The sequence below is a fragment of the Neovison vison genome, chromosome 5 (assembly GCF_020171115.1).
Source record: "Neovison vison isolate M4711 chromosome 5, ASM_NN_V1, whole genome shotgun sequence".
Taxonomy (NCBI): Eukaryota; Metazoa; Chordata; class Mammalia; order Carnivora; family Mustelidae; genus Neogale; species Neogale vison.
In genome coordinates this window covers 114,783,867-114,811,772 of record NC_058095.1, presented here as the reverse complement: position 1 = coordinate 114,811,772, position 27,906 = coordinate 114,783,867, and the positions used below count along the sequence as shown (strand labels likewise).

The following is a 27,906-nucleotide window of genomic DNA, read 5'->3' as shown; positions in this document are numbered from 1 at the left end:
GTGCGCCGCGTTGAAATGCCCGGCACGTCGGGGCAGCGGGACAGAGCCCAGGGCGCGCGCGGAGGCTGCCAGGGTCTCGCTCCTCCGGCCAAAGCCATGACAGAAAACTCCGACAAAGTTCCCATCGCCCTGGTGGGGCCTGAGGACGTCGAGTTTTGCAGTCCCCCGGTGAGTAGGGCTCGGGATTTCCAGTCCCACTGCCGGGACAGTGGACACGCAGGGCCCGGCTTTTGCGCGGGGGTCCGAATCTACTGCCCGGAGTCAGGGATTCGCGCCCCCGAATCTGGGAGGCTGGTGCCCAAACCCCCGCGTGTGCAGGCTTCTCGGGTCCCCAGACGGCCGTGAAAGGGAGGGTGGGACCGGACGCAGGAGCGGGCGTCCTGTGGCGGGCGGAGCGTGCACAGCCGCGGGGCCCTGGCCCTCCTCGGGCAAAAGTTTGCTGATCGCACATCCACGCCTGAGTACAAGGGACCTTCGGGACGGAGCGCGGCGAAAGGGGACGCGCCGTTTCCCACCTCCACGGGAGGTGCGGGGTGTGGGGGTGCGGGCGGCGCCGACGTGACCGGTCCCCCCTCCCCGACCTCCCCGGCCCCGGCCCGCAGGCATACGCCACGGTGACCGTGAAGCCCTCCAGCCCCGCGCGGCTGCTCAAGGTCGGAGCTGTGGTCCTCATTTCGGGGGCGGTGCTGCTGCTCTTCGGGGCCATCGGGGCCTTCTACTTCTGGAAGGGGAGCGACAATCACGTAAGTCCAGAGGCGGCGCGCGGGGTGCGGACCCGAGTCTGGGTGCGCGGGGCGGGGAGGCGCGCGGGGCATCGGCGTCCTCACTGTCACCCGCATGTCCCCCCCCACCAGGTGGAGCCAGAGCGCTGGGCCGCGGGGGGTCGCCCGCCGCTGCCCGTGGGCCCTCTCGCCCCTACCCCCGCTTTTCTCTAGGTCCCCCGGGGCACCCTCTCCCTTCTCCATCCAATTCCACCAGCTGCTTTCCGCTCTCGGCAACTTCGTTGAGAAGCAAGTCGGAGTTTTAAGGGAGAATATTAAAACATAGAGTAGCGGGAAAACGCAGGGGACAGATGAAGGAAGGCCTTTTCCCGCGGATCTCAGCCTGACGCTTGCCGCCAGCGGCCCTGAGACTGTCGGTGAGGCCCCTCACCTGTCTGGCCTCGACCTTGGGGAAGAAATGGAGCTAAATCATCTCCAAGGCCCTTCCCAGACGAGAAAGGCTACGAATTTAAGAGCCTAGAACAAAGATGGGCCTGGGGAATAGTCAGAATAGTCTGCAGGGATGAACTTGACCTTTCAAGAGTTTTTCTTTCTTTCTTTCACTGCATGTGACCTGTCCATGAATGCGCCCTTCTCTCTTGCGCTGAGGAAAAGAAATGGGCTAACTTCGTTAAAGGTGGCAAATCTCTTTAAAAATCAATTCTGGCCTAGTCACGTGTGATTTAAGGGTAAATGTTTCACTAACTGCTGTCCTACTTTCTTTGAATGTAACTATTTATTTTAAAGCTCCATTGGCTCTCAAAGCATATACAAAGCGCTTCTAACATGACTGGGCAGAATTCCAGGGTGTTCTCAAAGTACTCTGAATTTTGTTCACCTCTCTAAAGGGGCGGGGGGGGGGCATTTTATCTTGATGACCATTGCCAGGCCTGGTATAAGCTTATTTCCACTAATGGAAAAGAATTCCATCTCCAGGATGCACACAAAGGGCTTTTTCTTAATCACTACCCTCCGAGGATCTGTGACTGCTGTTTGTCACCCCACCCCTCTCTCCCACCATGAAATTCAAAGCATGAACGAATTCCAGTACTTAGAGAAAATGGTGCTGAAAGCAATTCAACCATTTTACACATCACATCTTCTGCAGTCACTGCATAATTTGTATTTTTAACTCAAATGCCTACTGTAGATAATCATGCCATTTAGCACTGAGTCTGTTTGAGAGACTATATCAAATTTACGAGCATCGATTTGTAAGATCAGAACTGCACAGTATTTTGTGTATATTTGAAAAGTGCCTTAATGTATTTGTATTTTAAATATAGAAGTTAGGCCAGATTCTCATGTTTGAAAGCAGCAAATCCGAACAGGAGAACGATTTCAAGATCTCCATCTCCTTTAATAGCAGGGTTGAGATAGTCATCCCTTGGGAAATTGTATGGTATTCCACTGTAAATGCTATCTTTTAGATGACAAAGCCTCAGTGGTATAGGTCATTTGGAGATAAAAATAGCTTTGCTTTTTTGGGGGGGCGGTAGGGATTTTAGACATGCTGTAAATTCAAATGAATACTATTTGGCATTTAATTATTCAAGGCAAATACAACTAACTGACAAGCTTCTAAAAAGAGAGACTGAATGATCGTCCTAAGTGAGGCTCCGTCTTTCATCTCATACTTCACCACAAGAGTCTGGTTCAAGAGAGCGGTATTAAATTCTAAGACTACAGAGGAATAGTGAATCACATTTTATTGCCAACAATCAAAGTTATTTCTATTTCCTGTACAGGCAGAAGAATGCAGAAAATCATGTTTTGTTTTGTTTTGTTTTACTCCCAAAATATTTGGTGCTGCTCTAGATTACTTAAGTCTGAAAAGCAAATCACGAAACATGAAATCGGGTCCATTTGGCACCCTCTCCGCGGAGCACGTGCTCCGGTGTGCTTTCCCTGAAGACGAGTATAAACAGCCCAAACAAAACATAAATCCAAAGAGGTAAGTCTCCATCAGACAAAAGACACCCACCACTAAATGGACTTCCCCAGTCTTCAGGAAGGATCCACGCTCTGCTTTTCTATATTAGTTTTTTTTTTTTTTTTAAGATTTTATTTATTTATTTGACAGACAGAGATCACAAGTAGGCAGAGAGACAGGCAGAGAGAAAGGAGGAAGCAGGCTACCGCTCAGCAGAGAGCCCAAAGAGGGGCTCAAAGAGGGGTTCGAAGAGGGGCTTGATCCCAGGACGCCGGGATCATGACCCAAGCCGAAGGCAGAGGCTTTAACCCACTGAGCCACCCAGGCGCCCCTCTATATTAGTTTATAGAGGAGAACCAGCTGTCATTCCCCTCCTCTCCCTTTCATATGGGCAAATCCCCTCAGGACAGGTTTATGGGAAGTCAGCTGCGGGACTAGGAAGCATGAGAGTGCTCACAATTGGGGGACAAGTGCCTGAGCTCAAATATTGAGGCCATGTCTCAACCAAGTGACTGTACATGGAACAGGCATTGAAATATGAGGAAAGTCCCACCAAGAAGAGAGAGCCAGCAACCCTGCTCTGTGGGAGGAGGGGATGAGATCAGTGCTTGAGACCTTTATTCTCAGACTGATGTTTCTAGAGAGTGTCCCAAACATGATGTCATGAATCTTATAGAACCCAGGCTTCATTATAAACTCATTAGCAAATATTCCTGGCTGCAAAAAGCACTGTATGGAGCAGAATTTGGGCAAATAATAAACTCCCTTGTATTCAGAGAATCTCCTGAGGTGCCAACAGCTCTGTGGGCTCAGCAGACGATGTGACCACTGCTCCACCAGCCCAGCCTCCTGAGCTCAGGGCCCAGGACTTTGGAAAGAGCTTTGGACTGTGGACTCTCCCACCATTCACTTCACCAGGGCACAGGCCTCCCACAAGGCGCCCCCACCCCCGCCCTCCCCCTCCAGCACAGTGCGCTCCTTCTGTAGGATCGGCTGAGCTATGTTACAAAAGATGCAGGTCCTCTGCCTGGTCAGGGAGCTTCTTTCCGGGCAAAGGGGGTGGGAGTGGGGGAAAGGAAAATTAGGACCACAAATCACTCTTCTAGTATTCTAATTTTGTCTCCTTAAGACCTGCTGAGAACTTGGAAATGGTTCATTTGTGAAATTTTGCATTGTCTTATGAGTAAAAGCTTATGTGCAATGTTTTCTCAAACACACACACACACACACACACAGAGCCTCTTATTGTACAAGTGAGGGACGCTTGTTGCAGCAAGAACTCACACACATGTGGTCTGCCATACTCCCTCTGACGGTCATGCTTAGCCCGTGTGAGTGGTGGCTGCCCAGAGAGCCCAGGGACAGAACAGAGCCCGCTTTCTAAAGCTTACCTGCAGAAAGCACTGGCTCAGCCAAAGAAAACAGGTTTCCCAAACTGGGCTGATCACGAGGACCCCCTGAGATGCAGAGGCAAACAGACTGGTGGGCTCTGCTCCAAATTCTGGTAAATCAAAACCACTGGAAGTGGTTCTTGTGATCGGGCAAGCGTTGGGGACAGCATATCGCAGGGATCCCAGTGCAGGGCAGAAGGAAGGGCACTAGAGAGACGGTCGGCTGAAATTGTGTGCCAGGATTTTCTGTGCTGCGGAATAAAGGCCGTTGCCAGAAGGGGACTGCTTTGCAAAGCCATTTCTACATCTCTGCTGGTAAAATAAAACTGTGCTCTGTGGGTCTCGTGATAATGAGTTTTCTACAAGTAATGATCTGGTAATAACAGATACTTCTTCCAGGGTCTGTCCATGTAGCAGTCTTTCTTCATAATGAGGGAGAAAATCAGACTTGAATTGAATCTCAGCTATTTGCAGTTCTGACCTACTGACCTGACACTAAGTAGCAAGTGTCTCTTATCAGTTCTTGATCCTTCCTCTCTAAAGATTTTATCTTCTATGTTACATAAGATATATAGAGATACGCACACATACATTTGCTTCTAAGTTAGAAAAAGAAAGAGGGAAGATGAGGGAAGAGAGGGAAGGTAAGACCCACCTATTACCCCACAATACAGAGAGAGAGTTCAAGCAGGGTAGCCACACACTGAGCAGGAGCAATGGGAGTGTTATTTTGTTAGCGTACTTACACGATGCCTGAACTAAGCCCTTTGGGTGATCTAATTTAGTTGTAAACTAAAAAAATATTTCATGGAGTTATTTTTTTAAAGATTTTATTTATTTATTTGAAAGAGAGACAGTGAGAGAGAACATGAGCGAGGAGAAAGTCAGAGAGAGAAGCACACTCCCCGTGGAGCTGGGAGCCTGATGCGGGACTCGATCCGCGGACTCCGGGATCATGACCTGAGCCGAAGGCAGTCATCCAAGCAACTGAGCCACCCAGGCGTCCCCATGGAGTTATTTTTCTTAAGATTTTACTCAGAAATCCAACACATAACACAGATAGCAAGCAGAGCTGCTCTGCTAAATTGTAGGTCGACGGGAGAGAAAGGACGACCGTCACAGTCCCATCTCGTCTGCCACCGTCGCCTCTGGGCCACCTCTGTGAAGCCTCCAAGTTTGAAGGACAGAAATGAACACCATCTATATGGCCCAGCTTCTTCATTTTACACCCAAGGCACCTCCCAAGACCCAGGGATAAGTGGTGCAGCCCCTCGTTTTTCTGATTCGTGGACCGTTGCTCTTCTCCCATGCCAAGTCTCCCTCCCTTCTGCCCCCACACGTCTCCTAACAATATGCCCTACAACACCATATGCCTGTCCCATAGTCATTAAAATGACTAACTCCCACTTTGAGCTGAAACAGATGTGCACATTGACCTTGATCTCCACAAGCGCTGCTCTACATCCGGCATGTCCCAGCCCTGCCTGTACTCCTCACTCTATACCAGAGGATGTTGTAAAAATCTTTCAACTGAGGTGCCCCTGCAGGCTTGTTCAGTTAACAGCCCAGTTAACCATTTATCCATCCACGGCTCTCAACTTTGCGAAGTAGAACTGATCTAGGAAAAGAAAGATCTACATCCAAGCCCCATCCCCACAGGGTCTGATTCGACTCGTCCAGGCAGGACACGCATGCGCGGTAGCTGGAGCTTCTACCCAGACACCTGTAGGGCGCAGCCAGGATCGCAGATCACTTCGCTATTTGAATAAGTATCCGAGACTACCAGAGCTTTCGGTTTTAAGGCATTTTTAAAGAAATCATTGTATTAAGTGATCGGGTGTACAGATGAAGCCCTTATATGTAAATATATTAATGATGATTCGGTATATCTCTAACAGTTGTGAAAGCCACCTCCTATACTTCAGGTCTGAAGATAAGCCCTGAATTGCTCTAAAAAGGAAGCGTCACTGACTCCTGTGTTCCCTTCCAGATTTACAACGTCCATTATACCATGAGTATCAATGGGAAATTACAAGATGGGTCAATGGAAATAGATACTGGGAACAACCTGGAGACCTTTAAAATGGGAAGTGGAGCTGAAGAAGCAATTGAAGTTAATGATTTCCAGAATGTAAGTATATTTCATGCATTTAGAGAGTTTAACCAGGCAAGCCTGCAAGGCTCTCCTAATCCAGGCAGAAGCAACATCTCTCACACACAACCAAAGGGTAACTGTTCTTTATGGCAGTCATGGCGCCACTAATTCACATACATTAGGCAGCATATTCTCTCTGAGAAAGGACCACTCTTTGTCCTTTATATTTTCTAAATGAAAAAAACAACACCTTGGCACTGAAAAGAACAGGTACTTGGAACTCTATAAAAGTCTTGGCAGAAGGACTCGAAAGAGCTATTTCTTTCCGAGCAGCTTTCACAGTGTATAAAATGCTCAGAGCACCCCCAGAATGTTCCGAGGTCTGAAATGGGAGCCTGCGGAGAGGAGGGAAATTGTAATGACCTGGCGATTTCATCAACAACTGGTGGGATCTACTTACGTACTGCTCTCCGTTCTTCAGATTTCCCATTTAATCCAGAAAATTAGCATGGAGAAATTCCCCTGCCATAATCCTATGTTTTCTGACCATGGCCAATTACAGATAAAACATTCAAGTCTCCTTTGAAAGGGGCAAACACGTTTGTTTTCATAAGTTTAATTTACAGGCAATTTGAGACATCAAGCTCTGTGACCGTGCTTCAGCGTAGGACCTCAACACAGCTGCCCTCGGGGCCCTCTCTCCTCTTGGTCCACGTAAATATTTTATTCTCTTCATGTTCAAAGATGAGGAAAAGGCATCACTGTTTGTGTTCTCCTGTTAAATCTGTAGATGGAGTAGGTGAGACTTGATAATGAAAAAAGGCACTTGAAAATAATGTCTCTTCTGATAGTTTATTGGCCTACGAACATCTCATCGACCCGCCTTGCTCCAATTGATGAGACAAACTAGAGATGCTTTTCATTTGAATGAAAGAACTCCCCTTGCTGTTGCCAAAAGGCATTTCGCAAGTCCCTTTGAATACCAAACAGATGCTAACCTTGGAGCCCGGGGGATGGGTGATGTTAGGTATTCCTTGCTGTGACAAGGACTGGCTATGTTCAGAGTCGGCTCTGGCTGGGGGTTGGGGGGAGGGGTGGGCTTTGCAGCCCTGGATGTGACCATTTAGTCAGAGCTTTGTGAATGGTTCTGGTCAGTACACAAAGATAATTTCTCTGGATGTATTAAAGGGTTTTACTGCTAGACCCAGGACAAGGTAAAAGCATTTTTTCTTTGTACTGCCCAATGAAAGATGACAAAATGTAGCCCCCCCACACACATCATTTAATCCAGAACAGAACTGAATACCTACGATGTGTCACAAGATCAAGATACGCAAAGGGAGCTACACAGATGAATAAGAAAAGATCTATGTCTCTCAAACGTGCATGAATCAGGAATACACTTTTAAAATATTTTAATCCCAAACCTATATTTCTGTTTTATAATCCTTTGGTTCTAATAATGGTATTGATTGTGTTTTGTTCTCGTAGGCCAACAGGACCACAAATATTTTATAAACTGATCAATTCTCTTTGATAGCTTCCACATTTCTCTAAGTCAGAACTGGTGAGTAGGACATTTTTTTGATGGATGGAACCTGTTAGGGGTTTAAACAAGCCTGGACTTTTGAAAACACATGAATCAGACACTTTGGCACATGCACTATTACTTTCTCCTATATTTTAAACCATCCATCAGATTGAAAAGGTGTTTATCGAGGCCTACTGTATGCAAAGGACAGTGCTAAGCACGAGGGATGCTCTGACACTCGGTCCCTCCCTCAAGGACTTTGCAGTCTAGGCCAGGAGGCAGACATGCCACACAGAAGTGACTTCAGGCCCACCTGGGAAATGTGCTATGACAGAGCTGTGAACAGAATGGAACATACCAGTGGTGGGGGGTGAGGGGTTGGGGGACAGCTGTTGGCAACTTGGAGCTGAGGTTTTACAGAGGTGATGACAGCTGCATCAGGTTTTGAAGAATGATGAGGATTTCCACCAACAAAGAAGTAGGGGCAGGGCTTTCCAGATCCAGAGAGGAGTCCTGAATACAAATGCACAGGCCCACTCTTGAGTTCTAAGGAGCCCAGTGTGGTGGAAGGTGCGGAAGGGGAGTAGAGGGGTAGAGCCAAATTAGGAAAGGCTCCAAATTGTGAACAGTGAACAGTCTCCCCTGCTAAGCTAAGACCCCACCTAGGTTTTAGTAGAGCCATTAGGGGAAAAAGCCCTTGCCAAAGAGAATAGCCCTGCACAAAGGGCGCTAGGCTGTATACTGTGAAAGAAAAAATTACCCAGGCCACTTGTTAAAAAGGAGAAGGCAGGCCTATTCAAAGGAAGCTACTACAGTGGGGTTTTACAGTAGAGGAGAGAGAGATTGTGTTCAACTCTGAATTCTGAATATGATAAGGAAATGTGAGCATTTATAACCAAGGAGGAGGGTAGGGGTATTGGTGGATAGAAATTTACTAAGCTATGGAGTAGTTCTTTACTAAACTGAACCAACAGGATTGTTGCTAAAGGCAAGCGAGGGTGATCATGTATCAAGGGTGGTCAGATCTAGGCCAAGTCAGCTGGATTCTCGCTCAAACTGGAATAAACTGACCAAGGCAGAGCCCACAGTTGGGGCCTGGTCAAAAGGAGGACTCAGAGGAGACTGACTTGAGGTGAGTCAAGGAGGGTCTTTGTCAGTACCCTCAAGGAATACAAAGAGGGGTTTGTTCAGAGTGTATGAGTTACATTCTAAAACATTTTACCCTCAGAAGTGTAAATGCTGTGGGCTTAAGCCAACCCTTTCTGGCCTAATGACTCATTTATATAATGTAAACCCTGGTTAGAAATTAAGATAGAAACAGCTAGTGGGTATATAAAAGTGTTCACTCCCCAATTCTTTTAACTCTGTGTATATATGAACATTTGAATTTAAAAAGCCGAAGGAAAGGAAAAAAAAAAATAGCATAACCTACCTGGTAGGTAGGTAGGTTAGTGATTTAAAAAATCAATATAACCTTTCATCAAAAAATTAAAAATGAAAATACCATTTGGTGCAATAATTATAGTACTAGGTATTTACCTAAAGAATATGAAAACATTAATTCAAAAAGATATATACACCCCTATGTTTATTGCAACATTTTTTTACAATAGCCAAGATATGGAAGCAATCCAAGTGTCCATCGATAGATGAATAAAGAAGATATGGGGTGTGTGTGTGTGTGTGTGTGTGTGTAGTGGAATACTACTCAGCCATGAAAAAGATGATCTATTGCTATTTGCAGCAAGGTAGATGGACCTAGACAGATTGATGCTAAGTGAAATAAGTCAAAGAAAGATAAATACTGTATGATTCCACTTACATGTAGAATCTAAAAAACAAATGAGTAAACAGATAACAACAACAACAAAAACCCAAAAAGCAGAATCAGACCTATAAATACAAAGAACAAACTGATGGTTGCCAAAGGGGACAGGGATGAGGGGATAGGCAAAATGGGTGAAGGAGAAAGGGCGATACCGACTTCCAGTTATGAAATGAATACGTCACAGAGGCGAAAGGCCCCCCACAGGGAATATATTGTGCATGTAATAGGTTGTACGGTGACAGATGGCAGCTACACTCGTGAACAACACCACATGAAGACTTGTTGAATCACTATCTTACACGCCTGACACTAAGGGAACATTGTCAGCTATACTAAAAAAAAAAAAAAAAGGTTTACAAAAATCAATATGGCCCCAACTATAACATCAAAGAAACATAAGACAAAAGCAATTCATACTATAACTGGGACTTCCGTGTGCAAACGCTCAGCCTGATGCATTTAGAAACATCATGACGTCATGCGCTTGCTCCAAGAGGTGGGTATCCCTCGCAGTGCCACAGCCGAAACTACGGACTGACTTAAGTGTGTGTTGGCAAATTAAATACCAGGTTATTTTCTCAAATAGTGAACAAACCACCATTTTCTGTCCGTTTTCACGGTAACTGCATTCCTTAGAATGTCCTCATGCATTGAGACTGTGCCGGAAGTCATGTTGTATCGATATGTAAAAGCATTTTAGATTCTAGGCACAGATCCTTCAACCAGGTTTTCCAGCCAGGCCCCAGGGCACTCGGTACTGCAGGACTTCCCTGGGCTCTGTGGGATCCGGCCCCCCTGGACCCTGCCCACAGGAGGCCAGGAGAGCCCCCCACCACCCCGTCATTGTGACAACCAAAAACTCCCTGTAAGATTTCTAAAGTGCCCTCTTGGGGGAAGGACCCCTTCTTGGAAACTTCTAGTTTAGCCTGCAGAATTCCATTAGATCCTCTAGACAGAAAAAAAACGGGCAGCTAAAATGAGATCGCTGACTCTTATTTAAAAAAAAATGCTAGAGCATTGGACTCTGCACTCATCAACTTTGCTACCAAATTTCTTCATTAGCACCAGCTTCTAAGGCCTTGTTTGTTTGCAGAAACAGGGGTTTGCTTGGCTTTCCTGTGCTTTCCCATTCCCTCTGTTTAATCTCTTAATATATCTGGCTGCTTGATATGGATTTGTAGCCAGACAAGTTGGTTAATATGTGTGAATTCCTTCCCACAGGACCCATCCCTGTGGGGTTTCAGTTCTCTTTGCAGCGTGTAGACTGTCAGAACTAGCTCAATACTAGATTCACATTTGGGGCTGAGAATCTTTCAATAGACTCAGCCCCGTCCTTTGGGGATATGGTCGTGGCGATATGGTGTTTCCTCCCTTGCAACTTACCTTCAGAGAATGTGGGGGTTGCAGGTGGAGGGAACATATCAAATGAAAACGGCAGTCACGCCCCCCACCCCCAGCCACCACCTTCTGTTTTTCAAACGGTGAGCCCTAGATTCACATGCAGAATAAGAGCAGCAGGCCTTCAAGGAGAGAGCAGGGAGCAGTGGTTCTCAAAGGTGTTCCCCGGGCCACCAGTGGCAGCAGCACTGAAGAGGGGTGCGTGGCCCCCATTCAGACCTACCACGTGAGAAACTCCGGGGGTGGGGCCCAACGTGGTTTTTATTGATCCGGTCTTCCGGGTGAATTTGATGCCAGGGGCAATTTGTGAGCCGCTGGTACAGAAGAAACTTGGATTCGAAGACTGTGTCTTAGTCTTTTCAAGCTGCTGTAACAAACTCCCGGAGCCTGGGGGATTTCTGAACACCAGAAATCGCTCACAGCTCAGGAGGCTGGGCAGTGCGAGATTAAGACACACCAGCAGGTGAGCATCTCTTGGGGGCCTGCTTGCTGGTTCGTAGTTGGACCATCTTCTCATTGTGTCCTCACAGGGCAGAAGGCGTGAGGGAGTTCTCCGGGGTCCCTTTCAGGAGGGCACTGATCCCATTCTCGAGGGTGCTGCCTTGAGGACACCATCACCTCCCAACGGCCCTCCCTCCAAATCCATCCCACTGCGGGGAGGTTTCAACATAGGAATCTGGGGGAGGGGACAAAAACATTCCGTGTAGAGCAGGCTATTTCAGTCATTTAGCAACTTTGTTATCCGGAGTAAGTTCTTTTCTCCCTGAACTGGTGCTCTGTCACCCTGGCTATACCTTCTAACCATGTGGGGAGCTTGGAAGCTTGGAGCTTGCTGATGGGCCCTGGCCCAGGCCAGTTATGTGGGAATCTCTGTGGAGAGCCCCAGGCATCGACGGTTTTCATATCTCTCCAGGTGGTTTTGGTGCAGGGAGTCCCTCCTCCTGGAGAGAGGGCAAGGATATTGCTACCCCCTCTCTCTGGGTGAGAGGTGATGCTAGGACTCATGTGTCACATATGTGACCAGGGCCCATGAGGCCACAAGGCAGAGCATGAGGGGCTTTAGGAGCAAGGAGCCTTTCTTTCTCTGTGCTCCGGCACATCGCCCCTCAGCCGTAGGGCTGCTGGCTCTCAGAATACATACAGGAGAACTGGCCGTCAATGCCCTCTATTCTTCGTGGAAGAGGGCTGAGTCCTGAGTCAAAACCCCGAGAGATTTCTGAGTACTTTTCTTTCCCCCCACCCCCTGCAGCATTGATGCTGAAACAAGTCCTAAATCTTCTTGACGTTCGTCTCAACTGAACAGAAGATTAACAAATTGAGATGTTTGGATTTCTGTGGGTGTCTGTTGTTAGGGCATAAAATATGGAGGCGTTTACCTCTGTTTTTGGCCACTCACTCATCATGAAAGCCACAGGTTCTCCACCAGGGTGGAAGTAAACACCCTTGGGACAGAACGTGCTGTCAGGCTTTGTGCACCTGCTGTAGATTCGGGCCTGAGCTGTGAGCCAAGCCTGGAGTCCTGCGGCTGATGTGGCCCTGGAGGCTGGTCCCTAGCGTGACAAGCAGGAGACACTGCTTGTGTCTCACAGGGGACAGAAACAAAGCATCCAAGTCCTCCTGTAAGGTCTGGGAACAAAGGTCAGCTCCTGGTGATATAGGGAGCTTTGCTATTTCCCTGCCTCCGTGACTTAGCAAAATCTGAATTCCTGGAATTAATGAATTGGGTGCACATCTTTGGAGAACATTTGTGGGATCACCAAAAAGAAAAAGATTCAGATACTAATGTCAAGAGGCTTATAACTGAGTTGGGACAGAACCTTGATAAGGAGTGGCATGGAGTTCTAAGCGCCAGATTCGGGGGAAGGAAGGCTTGTGGAAGGCAGAGGAGGAGGAGCCCGTCACACCTGGGAGTCCTTTCTGTTCATCTCTATACCCGGTTCCTGGAACAGGGCCCATCTCGCGGTTAAATACATTGAATGAACGAATGAATGCCTAGCAGGATGGACAAACTTTTCTTTCCTAGGGCATCACCGGCATCCGTTTTGCTGGAGGAGAAAAGTGCTACATCAAAGCACAGGTGAAGGCTCGCATTCCTGAGGTGGGCATCGTGACCAAACAGAGCATCGCTTCTGAGCTGGTGGGTACCGGTGGCATGCTTTGACAGACAAAGGGGCTTGGTCTTCACATGGCCCTTGTTTGCCTAATGTTGGGGAGGGAAGTGATTAGTGATGAAAACAATGTAAAGGACTTCTCATTATAGAATCTTCATGAAAGGGGCCTTGGGAGCTTTCTAGCCTCAGTTCCACTCAGTGTGGGAATTCCTCCTGGAAATCTCCAGCAGCCGATCACCACGCCTGTGCTGGAAAACAGCGACAGGCATTTCCCTTCCCTCGGCACCAGGCAACTTTGCGGGGGGGTGGGGGGTTGATTAAACCATTGCGCCTATTCTGAGCCGAGCTGGTTCCCCCTACAGTTTCTTCTCCTTGGTTTGAGTTCATCCCAATGAAGCTCCTTAACATGTATTAATTCCTTTCCTATGGGTCAGACTTGTGAGATTTAAAAAGCATAATTCTTCCATTTATTATTAACAACTTGCCTTTGAGCTTGATTTTATAAAAATTTACTTTAAGAATTGCACAGAATTCTAAAGACACATCTACTACCTTACATTTATTCGATGCTGTAGGGCTTACAACGTGGTCACACACGTCATCGTCCTCTACTTAAGTTGTGGCAGGGTATGGTGGGGAGAAAATCAAAAATCGAAAAATATGGGTTCAAATCCCAGCTCTGACACTATGGATGTGGCTTCAATTCTTTGAACCTCAGTTTTGTCACCTACAAACTAAGGGCCTGCCTCCTGTCCCCAGGGCCTTAGAACCTACTGGATAATGACTACACAGCTGCTGCTATAAATTACTAATTCCATTATGATCAGCTTTGGTCCTCCCTGTATCCCTGAGAGGGAGGTAAAGCCAGCATCAGCTCCCTTAAGGCAAAGGAAGAAAAATAAGAGTAAGCAGAGGTGCCTGGAAACTGCCTAATTGTTTGCTGTCTTAGGAGCAGCAGCAGGTGTCTCAAAACAAAACAAAAGCTACAACAAACCGTGAGTTTTTAAAGCTGGCCGTAATAGGACATACTATAAAAATGACACCCAGACCTCCTTTGTTCTGAGCCTTGAGCTTCTCTTATCACATTACCATTTTGTTAACAGTCCTAGCACTCCGTTTCTGTAACACAGAATCCTTTACATGTTCTCTGTAATCAGCCGTAGAAGCAGTTCTCCTCTCCTGGCTTCCGAAAGGGCCAGCTCTCCAGCCACAGCCGACCAAGATCTAATCCTAAATTTGCAGTACATTTCTGGGGCTTTATAAAAACAAGTACTTTTTGTTTGTTTGTTTGTTTGTTGATTTTTATTTTTTAAGGATTTCATTTATTTCTTTGAGAGAAAGGAAGAGCACAAGCAGGGGAGGGGCAGAGAGAGAGGGAGAAGCAGCAGGCTCTGGGTTGAGGAGGGAGCCCTATGTGCGGCTCAATCCCAGGACACCGGGATCATGACCTGAGCTGAAGGCAGACGCTTAACCGACCGAGCCACCCAGGTGCCCCGTTTTTTTGATTTTTTAAAAACAATACTTGGTCATTACAGAAAATTTGGGACATACATGAAAGAATAGAAAAGAAAATCACCCACAATTGCTTAATCCACAGATGTTCATGTTAATACTAATATTAATGTTTTGGTGAATTATTTTCGTGTGTGTGTGGGTGTGTGTGATACTCTTCATGATTAAAAAAGTTATATTGCTCTGCGTTCTTACTATCTTTAGTTCTAAAATGTAGATTATAATGGATATATCATATGTCATCAAATGGTTATAATTTAAGTCTTTTGTTCTTGAATACTTCAGCCATCTTCTGTTTTTCACTATTTCAAATAGCAATTCAAAATAATTATTTGAATATAGAAATAATTCACGGTGATGAACAGTTTAGTATTTTCAAGCTTTGTCTGCATTTGATTCTTTTCTTTAGACCATAGAAGCGAATTATTTTTCCTGTGTTGTTTCTATTGTGCTTGGTGGGTCCTCTGGTGGACAAAGCCAGATTCAGGCAACATGTTTGTGTGAATTGGGAATATGTCCAGCTGTCAGTAGCAGAAAACTACACTCAGAGTGACTGAAACACAAAAAGACTTGTTTTTCTCCATAGTAGACTATGTTAGGAGGGGGCCAGCATTGCTGATGTTTTTGGGCTTTCCTCCCCAGCTCCAGCCATCAACCACACATCAAGGAAGGAAGTCAGGAAGAGGTTGAGCAGTGCCAACCGTGACTTCCCTTTCATCAGGAACAGAAGGCTTCTCAGCCCCCCAGCATACTTCAGTGTGAACTGCGGGGGTTTAGAACTGGTCACATGGGCAGCCCTAGCCACTGGAGGATCTGAGCAAGGGAGCAGACAGCGTCTCTCCTGGGGGCGGGGACACTGCTGCCTCACACAAAAGCAGGGCTGTGTGGCAGGGGCAGGGAGAGGTGAGGCGGGGTGGGCAGCTGGGACTATGTGCTGCAAGCTGATTGCACATCGCCAGCTTGTAAGATGCCTAGGTCTGAGCACCCCACGCTTTCCCTGCACGCTTTAGCTTATGATGGGGTAGATTTATGCACCACTTGGTCTTATAAATTTTTCATCAGTTTTGTATAACTTTAAAATGCTGCTATACCCAAAGAGCATTCATTTCCTGGATGGAGCCATTTAATTTAAGGTGTGAATAAGTGGATTACCTGAGTGTTAGCCTCCTCCAATAACTTTAAGTTGTTTTAATGCAGCCATAAGCCTGGGGGAGAAGGTATAAATGAAGTGCTGCTTTTAGCTAAAAATAGGGAGAAAACATTTTAATTTCTCCAACCTATTGCAAACTAATAAATACATGAAAGGAACAACCTGGCAAAATAAATTTGTCTTCTGGGTTATCAGACGGTTCTCAGCATCTCGCTGTAGAAGAAAATCCAGGGTTTAGCTTTGAAATCTCAGTGGTGTGGTTGATGCGAGGGACACCTGAAATGTGTTTTGTTATAGCTGGGAAATGTAGAAATGGTTTATGTTAAATAATACTTTGAACTGAAGACATTAAAGAACCAATCACTTGCTTTTTTCCATTGTTGTTCAGAAGCTGCAGAACAAAACCCCAAAGGATTTTCACTTCAAATGAAGGGCTCCTCTGTCCTTTATAGGATTTCAGAGACTATTCAATTGCTTTTCCTCAAAAAATCTTTGATCAAAAACATCAGATTAACCTAAGTCTCAAAGTTGGTATCAAGTAATTTTCACTTCCACTCAGGACACTCAGTATTCACACATTTCAGTTATCCAAAGTCAGGGCGACAAGATAGGCAAAGACAATATTGTGCAGAGAGTTACAAAGACAAGACACATACCACACTACACCCCGACCCCCCTACACACCACATACATAACACATATATACCTCACAACCTCACACATACCCCCTACAGCCACCCTACATATCCCCCATATACACCACACATCCCAAATCCCCACTCATCACACACATACCACATACACACACCACCCCACACATACCCCCTACACATACACACCCCCACACCCATCCCACGCACCCTACATGCCGCCCCATATATACCACACACACACTCCACACCACATACCCCAAATCTCCACACACCACACACACATCCCACCTTACACACACCACATACACACCCCACAACCCCACACACACCCTCTACACTTACATACCTCCAAATCCACCACACAATCCTACATATCCCCCCACATACACAAATGCCCACACATACTACAGACAACACACACACACACACACACCCAACCCCACACATACCCCCTACATGTACATACCCCCACACCCTACATACCCCATACACATACACAACTTCCCGCTATCCCACACACACATGCAGTTCTCATTAAGTTTTTATTAGGTGAAATAATCTACCAGCACGTGACTCTAAATACATAGCATGCTTCATTGTCCTCTTTGTTCAATGCATTTCATTTTTACTTACTTGCAGGAAGGCAAGATCATGCCAGTTAAATATGAAGAAAATTCTCTTATCTGGGTGGCTGTAGACCAGCCTGTGAAGGACAACAGCTTCTTGAGTTCTAAGGTCTTAGAACTCTGTGGCGACCTTCCTATTTTCTGGCTTAAGCCAACATATCCAAAAGGTAACATTTTAAATTCTCTTAATGCTGCTGGGAATTTCCCTGTTTGGGTGAGTTTCCTGTGAGCCTTCCACAGGCCTGAGCCTGTAACAAGGAAGATACATCAGGATGCGTGCCGTGCCACGGTGTCTCAGTAATTGGCAAGAAAGATCAAAGAGAAGGAAGGTGACAGCCATGAATGTTTCAAGGAAGGGACTGAGCAGCAGGGTTAACAGGAAGTGGATCACGGAGACAGAATACCACGGCATTATCTGCCATTTTTATTTATGACACCCCCCCTTTTCTGCTCTGCCCCTTAATCTAAGTTGTTTGCGCTTTCCAATTTTACATTTTTTTATTCCTATGGCAGAGAATCAAGGGACTAAGAGGCCGTCATACTGCTGAATCTTTATTATGTTCAAACCTAGAATTATGGGACAGCCAAAAGCTGCTGTGGGTATAGTCTGAGATTCTTTAAGTTCAAGGCTCGAGCATCGGCTTCCAAGTCCCTTGAAAAGTAATGAAGGGCCCCTCGGGTTCAGAGCTAGCTTGGAACACACCTTCGAGCTCTCTGTGGGTGGTGAAGGCCGGGTGAGCCCTGAGGGCCAACTCTGTCGTGAATTTCTCTGTACCCAGGGGTCCTTTCACTCTTCACCACCAGTCGCCCCACTGCCCCCCACCCCACCCCAAAGGCCTACTTTGGAGCTGTGGCTCAAGAGTAGAAGAAAGGCCTTTCTCCCGGCACAGCTGAGATATACTCTGTCTTCTGAAATATTTTATGGGATACAGAAGAGAGCAGCATGATAATAAAATACAGGCACTAAAACCACCAAGTTTAAAAGGGACAAGGGGCAGTGATTACTGAAAGGGAACAGTTACAGTTTCACAAGATGAAAGAACTTATGGAGATAGACAGTTGCACAGCAATGGGAACGCACGTAGCACCCCTCAACATTAAAAATGTTTAAAATAGTAAATTTTATATTTTACCCCAATTAAAAAAAACAAAAAGCAAAAAACAGACAGACAAACAAAAAACCCTCACTAGGCTTAGAGAGTCCAGGCTTCTGATTCTGTCACCCCTAATTTATTCCTACAGGTCACAAGTCTCATTATGTCCCAAAGCTTGGATAAGATGGTTACTTTCTGGCCCAGGCAAAGCCAACAGGATCCAGTTTATAAGCCATTAGCAGTGGCTTCCTGGAAGAGTGAGTTGAGACGGATCCTGAGGCCACATGCAGACTGTCAGGAATGGCATGAGCAGTGGCTGTCACCACTGGAGGGACTGGAGAGGGCGGCCAAACTGAGTCACTTTTGCTGTCCCTGCTTTTGCTCCGGTGGGCGATGCAACTCACAATCCTCTGGTCTTTTGCCAAGTGCTGGCTTTTGATTCCTCACCTGCCCCCACATGCAACACGGCTTGCTTTCCACCTCCCAAGAACTACTCCAATGCCTGTCCCTTGTCCAGTCAAGGACGAAAGCCTCTGACTCTGCTACCATGTAGAGCTCTAATCACTTTCTGTTTGAGGAGAAGCCTCTTACCCAGGAGCTCATTCATTTACTCCGCACACACTTTTCTGAAGGCTTACTCTGTGCCATTTACTAGCTCCGTGGTAGTTGGGATGCATTGGTGCAGAGCAGACAAGAATCCCTGCCCTCAGGGAGTTCATGCTGTAGCAAGGGGAGACAGTAAACAAACACTAAATTAAAATAAGAAAATCATATGGCAGCCTATGCAGTGCTATGGAAAAATAACAGAGCAGCGTATTGGGGGGTGGGGATGTGACTACAGAGTTAGTGTGACTGATGGGATGAGAACCTTCACCCTTCGGCAAAGCAAGCTCTGTACTTCCGAGATGTAGCCTGGCCCCTCACCGCCCAAAGCATTCAGTCCTCACGACACCCACCCCAGAACTACATGTTAAGTCCAACACCAGAAAAGTGGAAACCACCTAAATGGGGTAAATAACTGTTGGGGTCGCTAGAGGGCGAAATATTACACACATTAAAGACGGAGGATATTTTTTTCCCAGTCTTTCATAAATGCAGTCACATTTAACAATAAAATCGAGGAAATGAGACCCGATCTGAGGATGCCTGGTCCCTAACACCTAATTCTATTAAAAGCTCCCCAACTCCAAGGTCCAGCAACACCTGTCTTGGATCCTTAAGCAGGCAGGTCATTAGTGTCACACGGCTGTGTTTTCAGAGACAGTGGCGGCTGGACACGGTCAGGGGGAAGGCTGAGCACTGGCTGGGGGCCAGCTGCCAGCCACTGTGCTACAGCTCAAGGCTTTATCCTCAGTCATTCTTTGCCTACAACTGTCCAGCTAATTACAAATATCCCCATTTTATAGATGAAGAAACCAAGATTCACGGAGATTTAGTAACCTGCCTGAAATCATTCAGTTAGTTAAAAACAGCGCTGAGATTTGAATCCAGGGCTCCATGATGCTTCTCCAACCATGAACTCAGAAACCTAGAAGCTATCTGTGGAAGCTCACGTGGCCGTAAAGCCCATCTAAGTTCTCAGAACTAACACAGCATTATGTAGTCATCACCACCTAACATTTGAGTACTTATATGCCAAATGCTATGCTAAAACCCTTAGACACAGCTCTATTCTTTATCACTACTCTGTGAACTGGATACATTACCTCCATTCTACAGATGAAGAAAGACTCAGACACCAAGGCCAAAGCTGTGTGCGACTTCCCACGTTATTGGGCAGGCATGGGTCATGCCACAGGCCCCCTGTGGTGGTGTGAGGAACTAGAGCACTGGGCTGGGAGCCAGAGAAGTTCACCTTTGGCTCCCGTTTCTGTCACCCATTCTGTGATCTTGGCCAACTGTCTTGGTCTTTCTGAGTCTTGATGCCCTTATGTATAAAAGTATCTGCTTTTTCTATCCTCCTACAGGATTTCAAAAAAAAATTAGCCAAGATAACAAATCTAAAAAGTATAAAGCTTCATACACATACAGTCTACTCAGAATGCACAGGGCTAGGGTGCCTCATTGGCTCAGCTGGTAAAACATGTGACTTTTGATCTCAGGGTTTTGAGTTCAAGCCCCATGTCGGGTGTGGAGCCTACTAAAAAACAACAACGAAAGAAAATGCTCAGGACTGCAAGTAACAGAATACCTGATCATTGGTGGTTTCAATAAATACAGGGTTTAGTCAGAAGTCTGGAGGTCGGTTTCTGACATTAGCAGCTACTCAGCGAGATCACCAAGGCTCTTTCCTAGCTTACTGTTTGCTACCCACAGCCTACTGGTTTATCACCCTTGCGCCTATCCCTTCTGGTCACAGATTGGCTCTCATAATCCAGATATATCTATGTTCAAGAAGACAAGCAGAGAAAGCTGTTTCAGTCCTCTTTTATCAAGAAATCAAAAGCTTTCTCAGAAACTGCACCAACATATTCTGCTTACATCTCACTGGCCAGAAATGTTCCAACTGGTCTCTCTTAATTGGAAGGGAGGCTGCGGAAACAAGTGGTATTTTACTTCCTCAGTCCCTCTAGTAGAAGCATGTAAGGAAACAGAATTGAGAATGGATTTTTGTCAGCTCACAGTGTCTCCCTCAGTTAGGACTATAAAACCAAATCTTGGTTATCTGTATCTTTAAGTATTAACCTAAGACTCTGAAACTATTAAAAATTCCTCAATACAAATTTCAATAATGAAACAAGAATGTGTTTTGATACCTCTTTATGCTTTTACCTTGATAAACATAATACTTCCTCCGTTATCCAAATAAATGAATTAACTTACAGCAAAAAACTTTTTTTTTTTTTAAGAAATCCAGAGAGAAAGAAGAGAATTGGTAAGAAAAACTGTTACAACTACTACAAGAAGACCACACAGCAGACCACAGGGCAACCCAGGCCCTGGAGGACCAAGTAACGGAACCAGACCTAGTGTTCAAGAGGATTCAGAACCCTTTAACCCAGACAACCCTTACCATGTACGTACTGCTGTTTTCATGACTGCTCAGACATATCCCTTGAACAGAACATTGAAGTGGTGGTTATTTCTACTTGAGGTTTCAAATGAGCACTTAATAATCAACTTGGATTTTTATTCAATTATTTAAAAAACACATATGAATTTGTCACAAAGTTTATAAAATGAGGGTAAGGACTTAAGCATGGTCTCTCTAGTGCGAAATCCAGTTCTGTTGTGACCCTTATTCAAAGTTTTTTCTGTGCTCTCCCCTTTATTGAGTTGTAGGCAAATCCATGAAGACAAATTCGTATCAGGAATTTGATTATTCAAAAAATATTTCCAAGAATGTGCCCTGGGGACAGTACATGGAATGAAAATATTCTCTTCCCCCCCTTTTATATCCACTTTATTCATCCATTCAGCAGACATTTGCTGAGAACCTGCTCTTTTCCAGGCCCTGTGCACGCAGAGAGGAGTTAGCTTCTGTCCTCAGGGGCTCTCAGTCCAGGTCGGGGACAGACTCATACACACAGATAAAACACTTCAGACTGAAACGCTGGGCACTGCTATTTATAAGGATGGCACTAACGTGCTAAAGACTTCTCAAATCTTCAAAAAAATTTATTTACCATAAGGGAGCAAAAGAATAGCAAATTTTTGTAACTAGTATTTTAAATGAAAAAATAATTCATGCATTTTTTAAAAGTTTATAAAAGGGTAAAAAATGCGTTACCCTTCCATCTCAGACACCTTCCCTACAGCCCAGTTTTCTTTGCACAAGAGTGTACCGCACTAACACATTTTTAACACCATAGAGCATACAAACTTCTATACCTTGCTTTCTTTCCAGTCACAGTATTTTGGAGATTGCTCTGTCTCCTACATACATATACCTCATTCATTTTAATGGCCACATCATCATATTCCATTGTGTGAATAGATGTACAGAAATTTAATTAGTCTTACTTTGGTGGACACGTAAATTATCACCCTATCTTTTGCTCTTAGAAAATACCATTAATAGTACACAACATTGTATATGCCCCACACGGTCACGGGAAGGAGTAAATGAGGTAATGCAGGCAAAGCTCTTAGACAGTGCTTGGCACACAGTAGGATCACCTTGCTCAGCTTAACTATTAGTCATATATGTATATCTCTTGTACATGTGTGGGAATTTTTTTTTAGCATAAATATAGATGTATGGGTCTACTGAGTCAGAGGAGATGGTAATTTTACATTATTTAATGGAGGACGCTAAATTGTTTCCCAAGGAATTATACCAGCTTCATGTCTTCAACTGTAATGAACGGGTCTCATTTATTATCAAACTTCAAAAAAAAAAATCTTTACCAGTCTCTTGGATGTAAAATTTTATCTTCTCATTGTTTCATCTTGCGGTTTTTAATTATGTGTAAGGTTGAGCATCTTTTCTTAGGCCAATTCATCTATTTTTTCCTGTGTACCCTCTTCCGTTTTATAGTGTTTCACGTGTTGCAAATTTATTTTCCAGTTTTAGACTAACATATTTTAGAAAGATTTAGAACCAAACGTATTTTTTAAAATGACCCAAGCTTATTGGAAAATTCAGGACCACCAGAGTACTTCATTCCCTAAAACTCAAATAGTAAAAAGAGAGAAATATATCTGAATAGGCAAACAGAAAATTTAATAGAGTTTAATCTCCAGGTAGCTGAGCTAGGTAAATCTGGCTCAAGGGAGAGGGCATCAGCCCCTTCACAGGGGCAGGATGTGACTTTGCCTGTCTTGCTTCAAGACTTGAGTGATCCATTTTCCTTGAAAAACTCCAATTCTTTATCAGTTTTTCCTTTATTTTGTGCTCAGCTTTAAGAAACATCTCCCTAGGAGCTCAGTCCTTCACATGTTCCTTTCAGGAGAGATCTTGGGGTAATAACCTAAGATTTCCTCCCAGCTCTCAAATCCTAACAAACCTTTGTTGAACCCTCAGATGAGGAAATGCCTCAACCGACTGACTTTTGACTTCTCCCACCCTGGAAAAATCAGCTATAATCAATTAATGAGGTGGTTTTCTTTTTGCTGTCCCAGATGAACATAGTTCGAGAGATAAAGAGGGGGAAAATGGAAAGAGTCTGAAGAATAAAGAAAAAAATGGTTTAAGAGTAAGGGAAATATTTTGATGATTAAATCTGAACATAAGTTCTATTAGATGGTGTTAAGGAATTGTCAATTTTGTTAGGTATGATAATGGCATTGTAGTTATGTAGGCAAATACTGTTTTAGAGGCACCCCCTAATGTATGTATGTGTGAAATGTCACAATACCTTCAATTCTCTTGAAAGTCACTTCAAAATTTAAAATACTTCAGAAAGGGGCACCTGGGTGGCTCAGTGGGTTAAGCCGCTGCCTTCGGCTCAGGTCATGATCTCAGGGTCCTGGGATTGAGCCCCGCATCGGGCTCTCTGCTCAGCAGGGAGCCTGCTTCCCTCTCTCTCTGCCTGCCTCTCCATCTACTTGTGATTTCTGTCAAATAAATAAATAAAATCTTAATAAAATAAAATAAAATACTTCAGAAAAGATTAAGCAAATTTGACAAAAGGTTAGTGGAACTGTCAAAACTAGATAGATGTTCAGTTCAGTTTTTTCCCCTTTCCAGTATGTTTGAAATTCCCATAATAAAAAGCACCCCCCCCCCACCAAACGGTAAGACTTGTTGATGTACCAGAAAAGGCGATAGCATTCCAAGGTTCACTTTGCTCAAGCCTAATCTATATTTGGTGCTGCATCTCCCCAGGTTTGAGCCCCTCAAGGAGAGATTTCAAGTGAATTAAGAATACACATTAAGGGCTTCTTGGCAATGTAACTCAGTAACAGAGAATTCAGAATCTAAACCCCTGGGAACCTATGAAAAGGAAAACCAGATACACAGATTGGCAGAGGTCAGATTCCTTCCAGTTCTGTGATATCTCCAGCAGTGAAAATGGGGATTGTGTAGGTGATTTTTACTGCATCCATAATTTTATTTAGGTAATAATAATGGCACATAGAAACTAGAAAATAAAGTTTAAGGTCTTGAATTTTTAGACATTATATGGTGCCTTTTCCTGAGTGTTACAGAATCCTTAAGGTTGAAATGAAGGCAGAAATCTAAATGATGCCAGCATTCTCAGCCAGTGCAATTGTAACAGCAATCTATTTGCCTAGATCAATGAATTTCCGAGACCTGGAAGTCATCAGTACAAAATGGCATCAGTGTTCCACTAACTTAAAGTCAGTAGTTACAGAAATGTTACTTTCCAATGTCTCCTTTTTGTTTGGCTAACTTAAAACAAGCTGAGTCACTACTGAGTGGGAATCCTGGCTCATTAAAGGCATGGAGAAACTTTGTAATATTAAAAACAAAAAACAACCTTCTTGCCAGTGACAGATGGAGGTTCCTTGGTATTTTAGAAGGATTCTGAATTATAAGGGTCTAATAAGATTGAAAACCTCTTACAGAAAATTATGCTGATTTCTTATACCAATGAAACATTCAGGATCTTATTTTAGAATAATGTGCATGCTACAGAATTTTTATTATGAAGGAAAAATAATTGCCTTTTATTTCACAGCAGCAGGAGGGGGAAGGCATGACATTTGACCCTAGACTGGATCATGAAGGAATCTGCTGTATAGAATGCAGACGGAGCTACACTCATTGCCAGAAGATCTGTGAGCCCCTGGGGGGCTACTACCCATGGCCGTATAATTATCAAGGTTGCCGTTCGGCCTGCAGAGTTGTCATGCCATGTAGCTGGTGGGTGGCCCGCATCCTGGGCATGGTGTGAAATCACTTCATGTACCTGGGGTTTGTATCATTAAAAACTCAAGAGACAACCAGAGTATGAGGCATCGTGATGCTGAAGGGACCACAAAGTATTTCATACTCAATTTGAGCAATGTTACTCAAGATACCTTTTCCAGAAGCTCTCAACTGTTTTACAAAACTTTATCCAGAATGTGCAAATGTACTGAAAGGGTAGTTTAAAATGTCATAACAATTTTTTTATTACTTGCTATTTTTTATCTGCTTTGCTTTGCGAATAGGCCTACTTAATAACACTAACTTCCCAAGCTACTTTGAAATAAACATGAAAAATCACTTACAACGTCAAAGATCTCAGTTGTACACTTGAGTTCATTTTAATCAAGTCACTGAAGTAATTGTTTTTGGTTGCTATTTATACAGAATTCCTCCATTGTTCTTAACCTTTATTGTTCTTCCCAATCTTGCAAATGTGCTCCAAAGTTCCCACATAAAAATATATACAAAAGAGTAAAACAGGACATATAATGGAATTTACCTGAAAGCAAGCAGTATCAACTTCAAGGTGGAGCTCACAGGAAATCTGTAATTTATAGCTTGTGCAGGCAGGGGATTAACAGGGGGCTGCCCTATGTCAGGCATCACCCCATGGAAAAGAGCATTAGGATAGAGAGGGAAAATGAAGATAAATCTGACTTGTGCATAAGGACTTTCACTAACATTCTGAAAACCAGGTCTTCACACCCTTTTCAATCCGTTCAGTGGTCAATGGCCATGAAGAAGCAGAGTGGTATCTACCTTTATAGTATAAGTCAGGCTGGTGATGTACTCTCATAGGGATAGGACTGACAGTGCTGCCTGGCAGATCTGGCTGAGAGGAATGGCTTATTTATTTATAATGACAGAAAGGCTCTTAGGAACAAGGACTGTCTTTAGAAACTGGAGTATTACATCAGGTAAATGGGCAGGTATTTCGTATATTTGACATTTCAGTTTTGAATCTCAGTTTGAGAGACAGAGAACTTTCTTAAGGAAAAGAAAAGTTTTCTAAATACAATGATTTAGAGGGATGACAGAAAGGTCTTGATATCATGACTCACAGTGCCATATTCTAAATAAACCGCATTACTGTAGGTCTAGTTTGCCAATTTAAGTTGGTAAAATCTTAACAGTTTCTTAAACCTGGTTATCAGATCATCATTCAGATGTCTGCATTTAATGGAATATACAGTTAAGTTGGGTCTCTACATGAAAAAGATATGAAGGAAAGACACATGCAGAATTATATGTCCAACGGTCACACTGTTCTCAGGCAGCGGCGACTTTTGGCATAGATGGGAATTTTCCATGTTTAGTCTTTAAAAACGGTTGTTACTCTATTAACTAAGCAAATGTGTGTCAATGGTTCTGCCTATCATCTCCAACCTCACTGTACAGCAACAGGTACTTGATTCTAGAACAGAAAGGGGAAAAAAAAAAAAAAAACAAAAAACACCACAAAGACTCAGTGATCCCAGCCCACAAGAGCTTGTGGTCTCAGGAGAGACAGAGATAATCAGGACTCACAGTCACAAGCAAGCCTTGGCAAGGATGGGAGCACTGGGCTTCTTGGAGGAGGAGAATGCCTTTGCCAGGTCTTCAAGGATGAGTAGGGAGTAAGCTGGGTAAAGGTGACAGAGGAAGGGCATTCTAGGCAGAGGAAGGAGTTCGGTAAAGTCAGAGGTATGAAGATGCATGATATAATCAGGCAAACAAGCATTCTGGTTGAGGAAGAACATATTAAGGTAGAAATGTAGATAGAAGAAAATTTGCTAGCACAGAGGGAGCTGATAAGGTCTCCATTTTTAGACGGACCAACCTTGGTAGCTTTCCTTGAGAACGGAGCAGGTGCCAGACTTAGTAAGGAGCAAAGTATGTCTTGTGAAGGAAGGCTGTCTCTTGGAAAGGTACTCTCTTCTCTTCAGAGTACCATAATTAAACAGAAGAAATATGGGAAGTGAATAATAATAGAGTTATGTTGTGTTATGAAAAATCACAAAATACCCAAGGAAGTCAACTTAATAGAAAAAAATACTGATGTTTTAAGGACAGAGGGGAGATTCAAGGTTGACTAAGGGTAGAAATGACAGACTCAAATAAAATGAAAGGCCTACTTTGAAGGAGGAGAATGAAGTATACAAATGAAGAGCATTTGGTAAAAGAAGACACACCAGAATATAAACTTTTCACAAACTGGTACTAATCCCCAAATTACCTTTAACCAGGCGAATCTAAAAGCTGTAAATGTAGCCCAGTTTGCTCTGCTGAATCTTTTTTTTTTTTAAGATTTTATTTAATTGACAGAGAGAGAGAGATCACAAGTAGGCAGAGAGGCAGGCAGAGAGAGAGGGGGGAAGCAGACTCCCTGCTGAGCAGAGAGCCCGACATGGAGCTCTCAATCCCACCACCCTGAGATCATGGGCCTGAGCCACCCAGGCACCCCTGCTGTGCTGAATCTTAACTCTGTGTATACTCTGTGTATGTATATATTATATAAATGATATGTGATATTTTATTATTTTACAGGTACTCATTTAATTTTCAGCAATGTTGTAAACCAATCCTATGGACATCACAGGTTAATATTCAAAGTCCTCATTTGACTCAGACTGGAAGGACTACTATAGCCTTAGATGTGATAGCTGCTGCTACATATGCACAAAGAAAATGAAGAATGGTCATGATGGGTTCCAGTAGTTTCTTTCTATGTTACATTAACATATCTCACCAAAATATGCCAACATATGTCCACTGCAATTTTAAAAACTTGTCAAAACTTCATCCTTATGATGTCTAAACCTCCTTCCACCACCACCTCAAATAAATGACAAGAGAAAAGTAAATACATTCAGAATAATCACTTAACCCACTCAACAGTTGTTTCTTACACCAGATTTTATTGCACTCTGATATACAAGCTACATTCTTACAAAATAGAAATTTCTTGTGTGTAGGGGATAAATTTCTGTATAATTAATTTATATAATATAAGCTATATAAGCT

The 27,906-nt window shown here is 44.2% G+C and overlaps 1 protein-coding gene across 3 annotated transcripts; it reads left to right on the top strand.

Moving 5' to 3' along the window:
- Positions 1-27,742, top strand: CNMD (chondromodulin). Of its 3 annotated transcripts, none has more exons than XM_044249837.1 (7): positions 1-168; positions 603-743; positions 6,076-6,216; positions 12,961-13,074; positions 17,003-17,156; positions 20,933-21,099; positions 27,430-27,742. In XM_044249837.1, the coding sequence occupies exons 1-7, from the start codon at positions 16-18 to the stop codon at positions 27,439-27,441; spliced, it is 882 nt and encodes a 293-aa protein (XP_044105772.1). In that variant the 5' UTR covers positions 1-15; the 3' UTR covers positions 27,442-27,742. The 3 variants fall into 3 exon arrangements, with proteins under 3 accessions (XP_044105772.1, XP_044105771.1, XP_044105770.1); XM_044249836.1 differs by lacking the exon at positions 27,430-27,742 and adding an exon at positions 24,674-25,216; XM_044249835.1 differs by lacking the exon at positions 27,430-27,742 and adding an exon at positions 24,671-25,216.
- Positions 27,743-27,906: the final 164 nt, after the last annotated feature.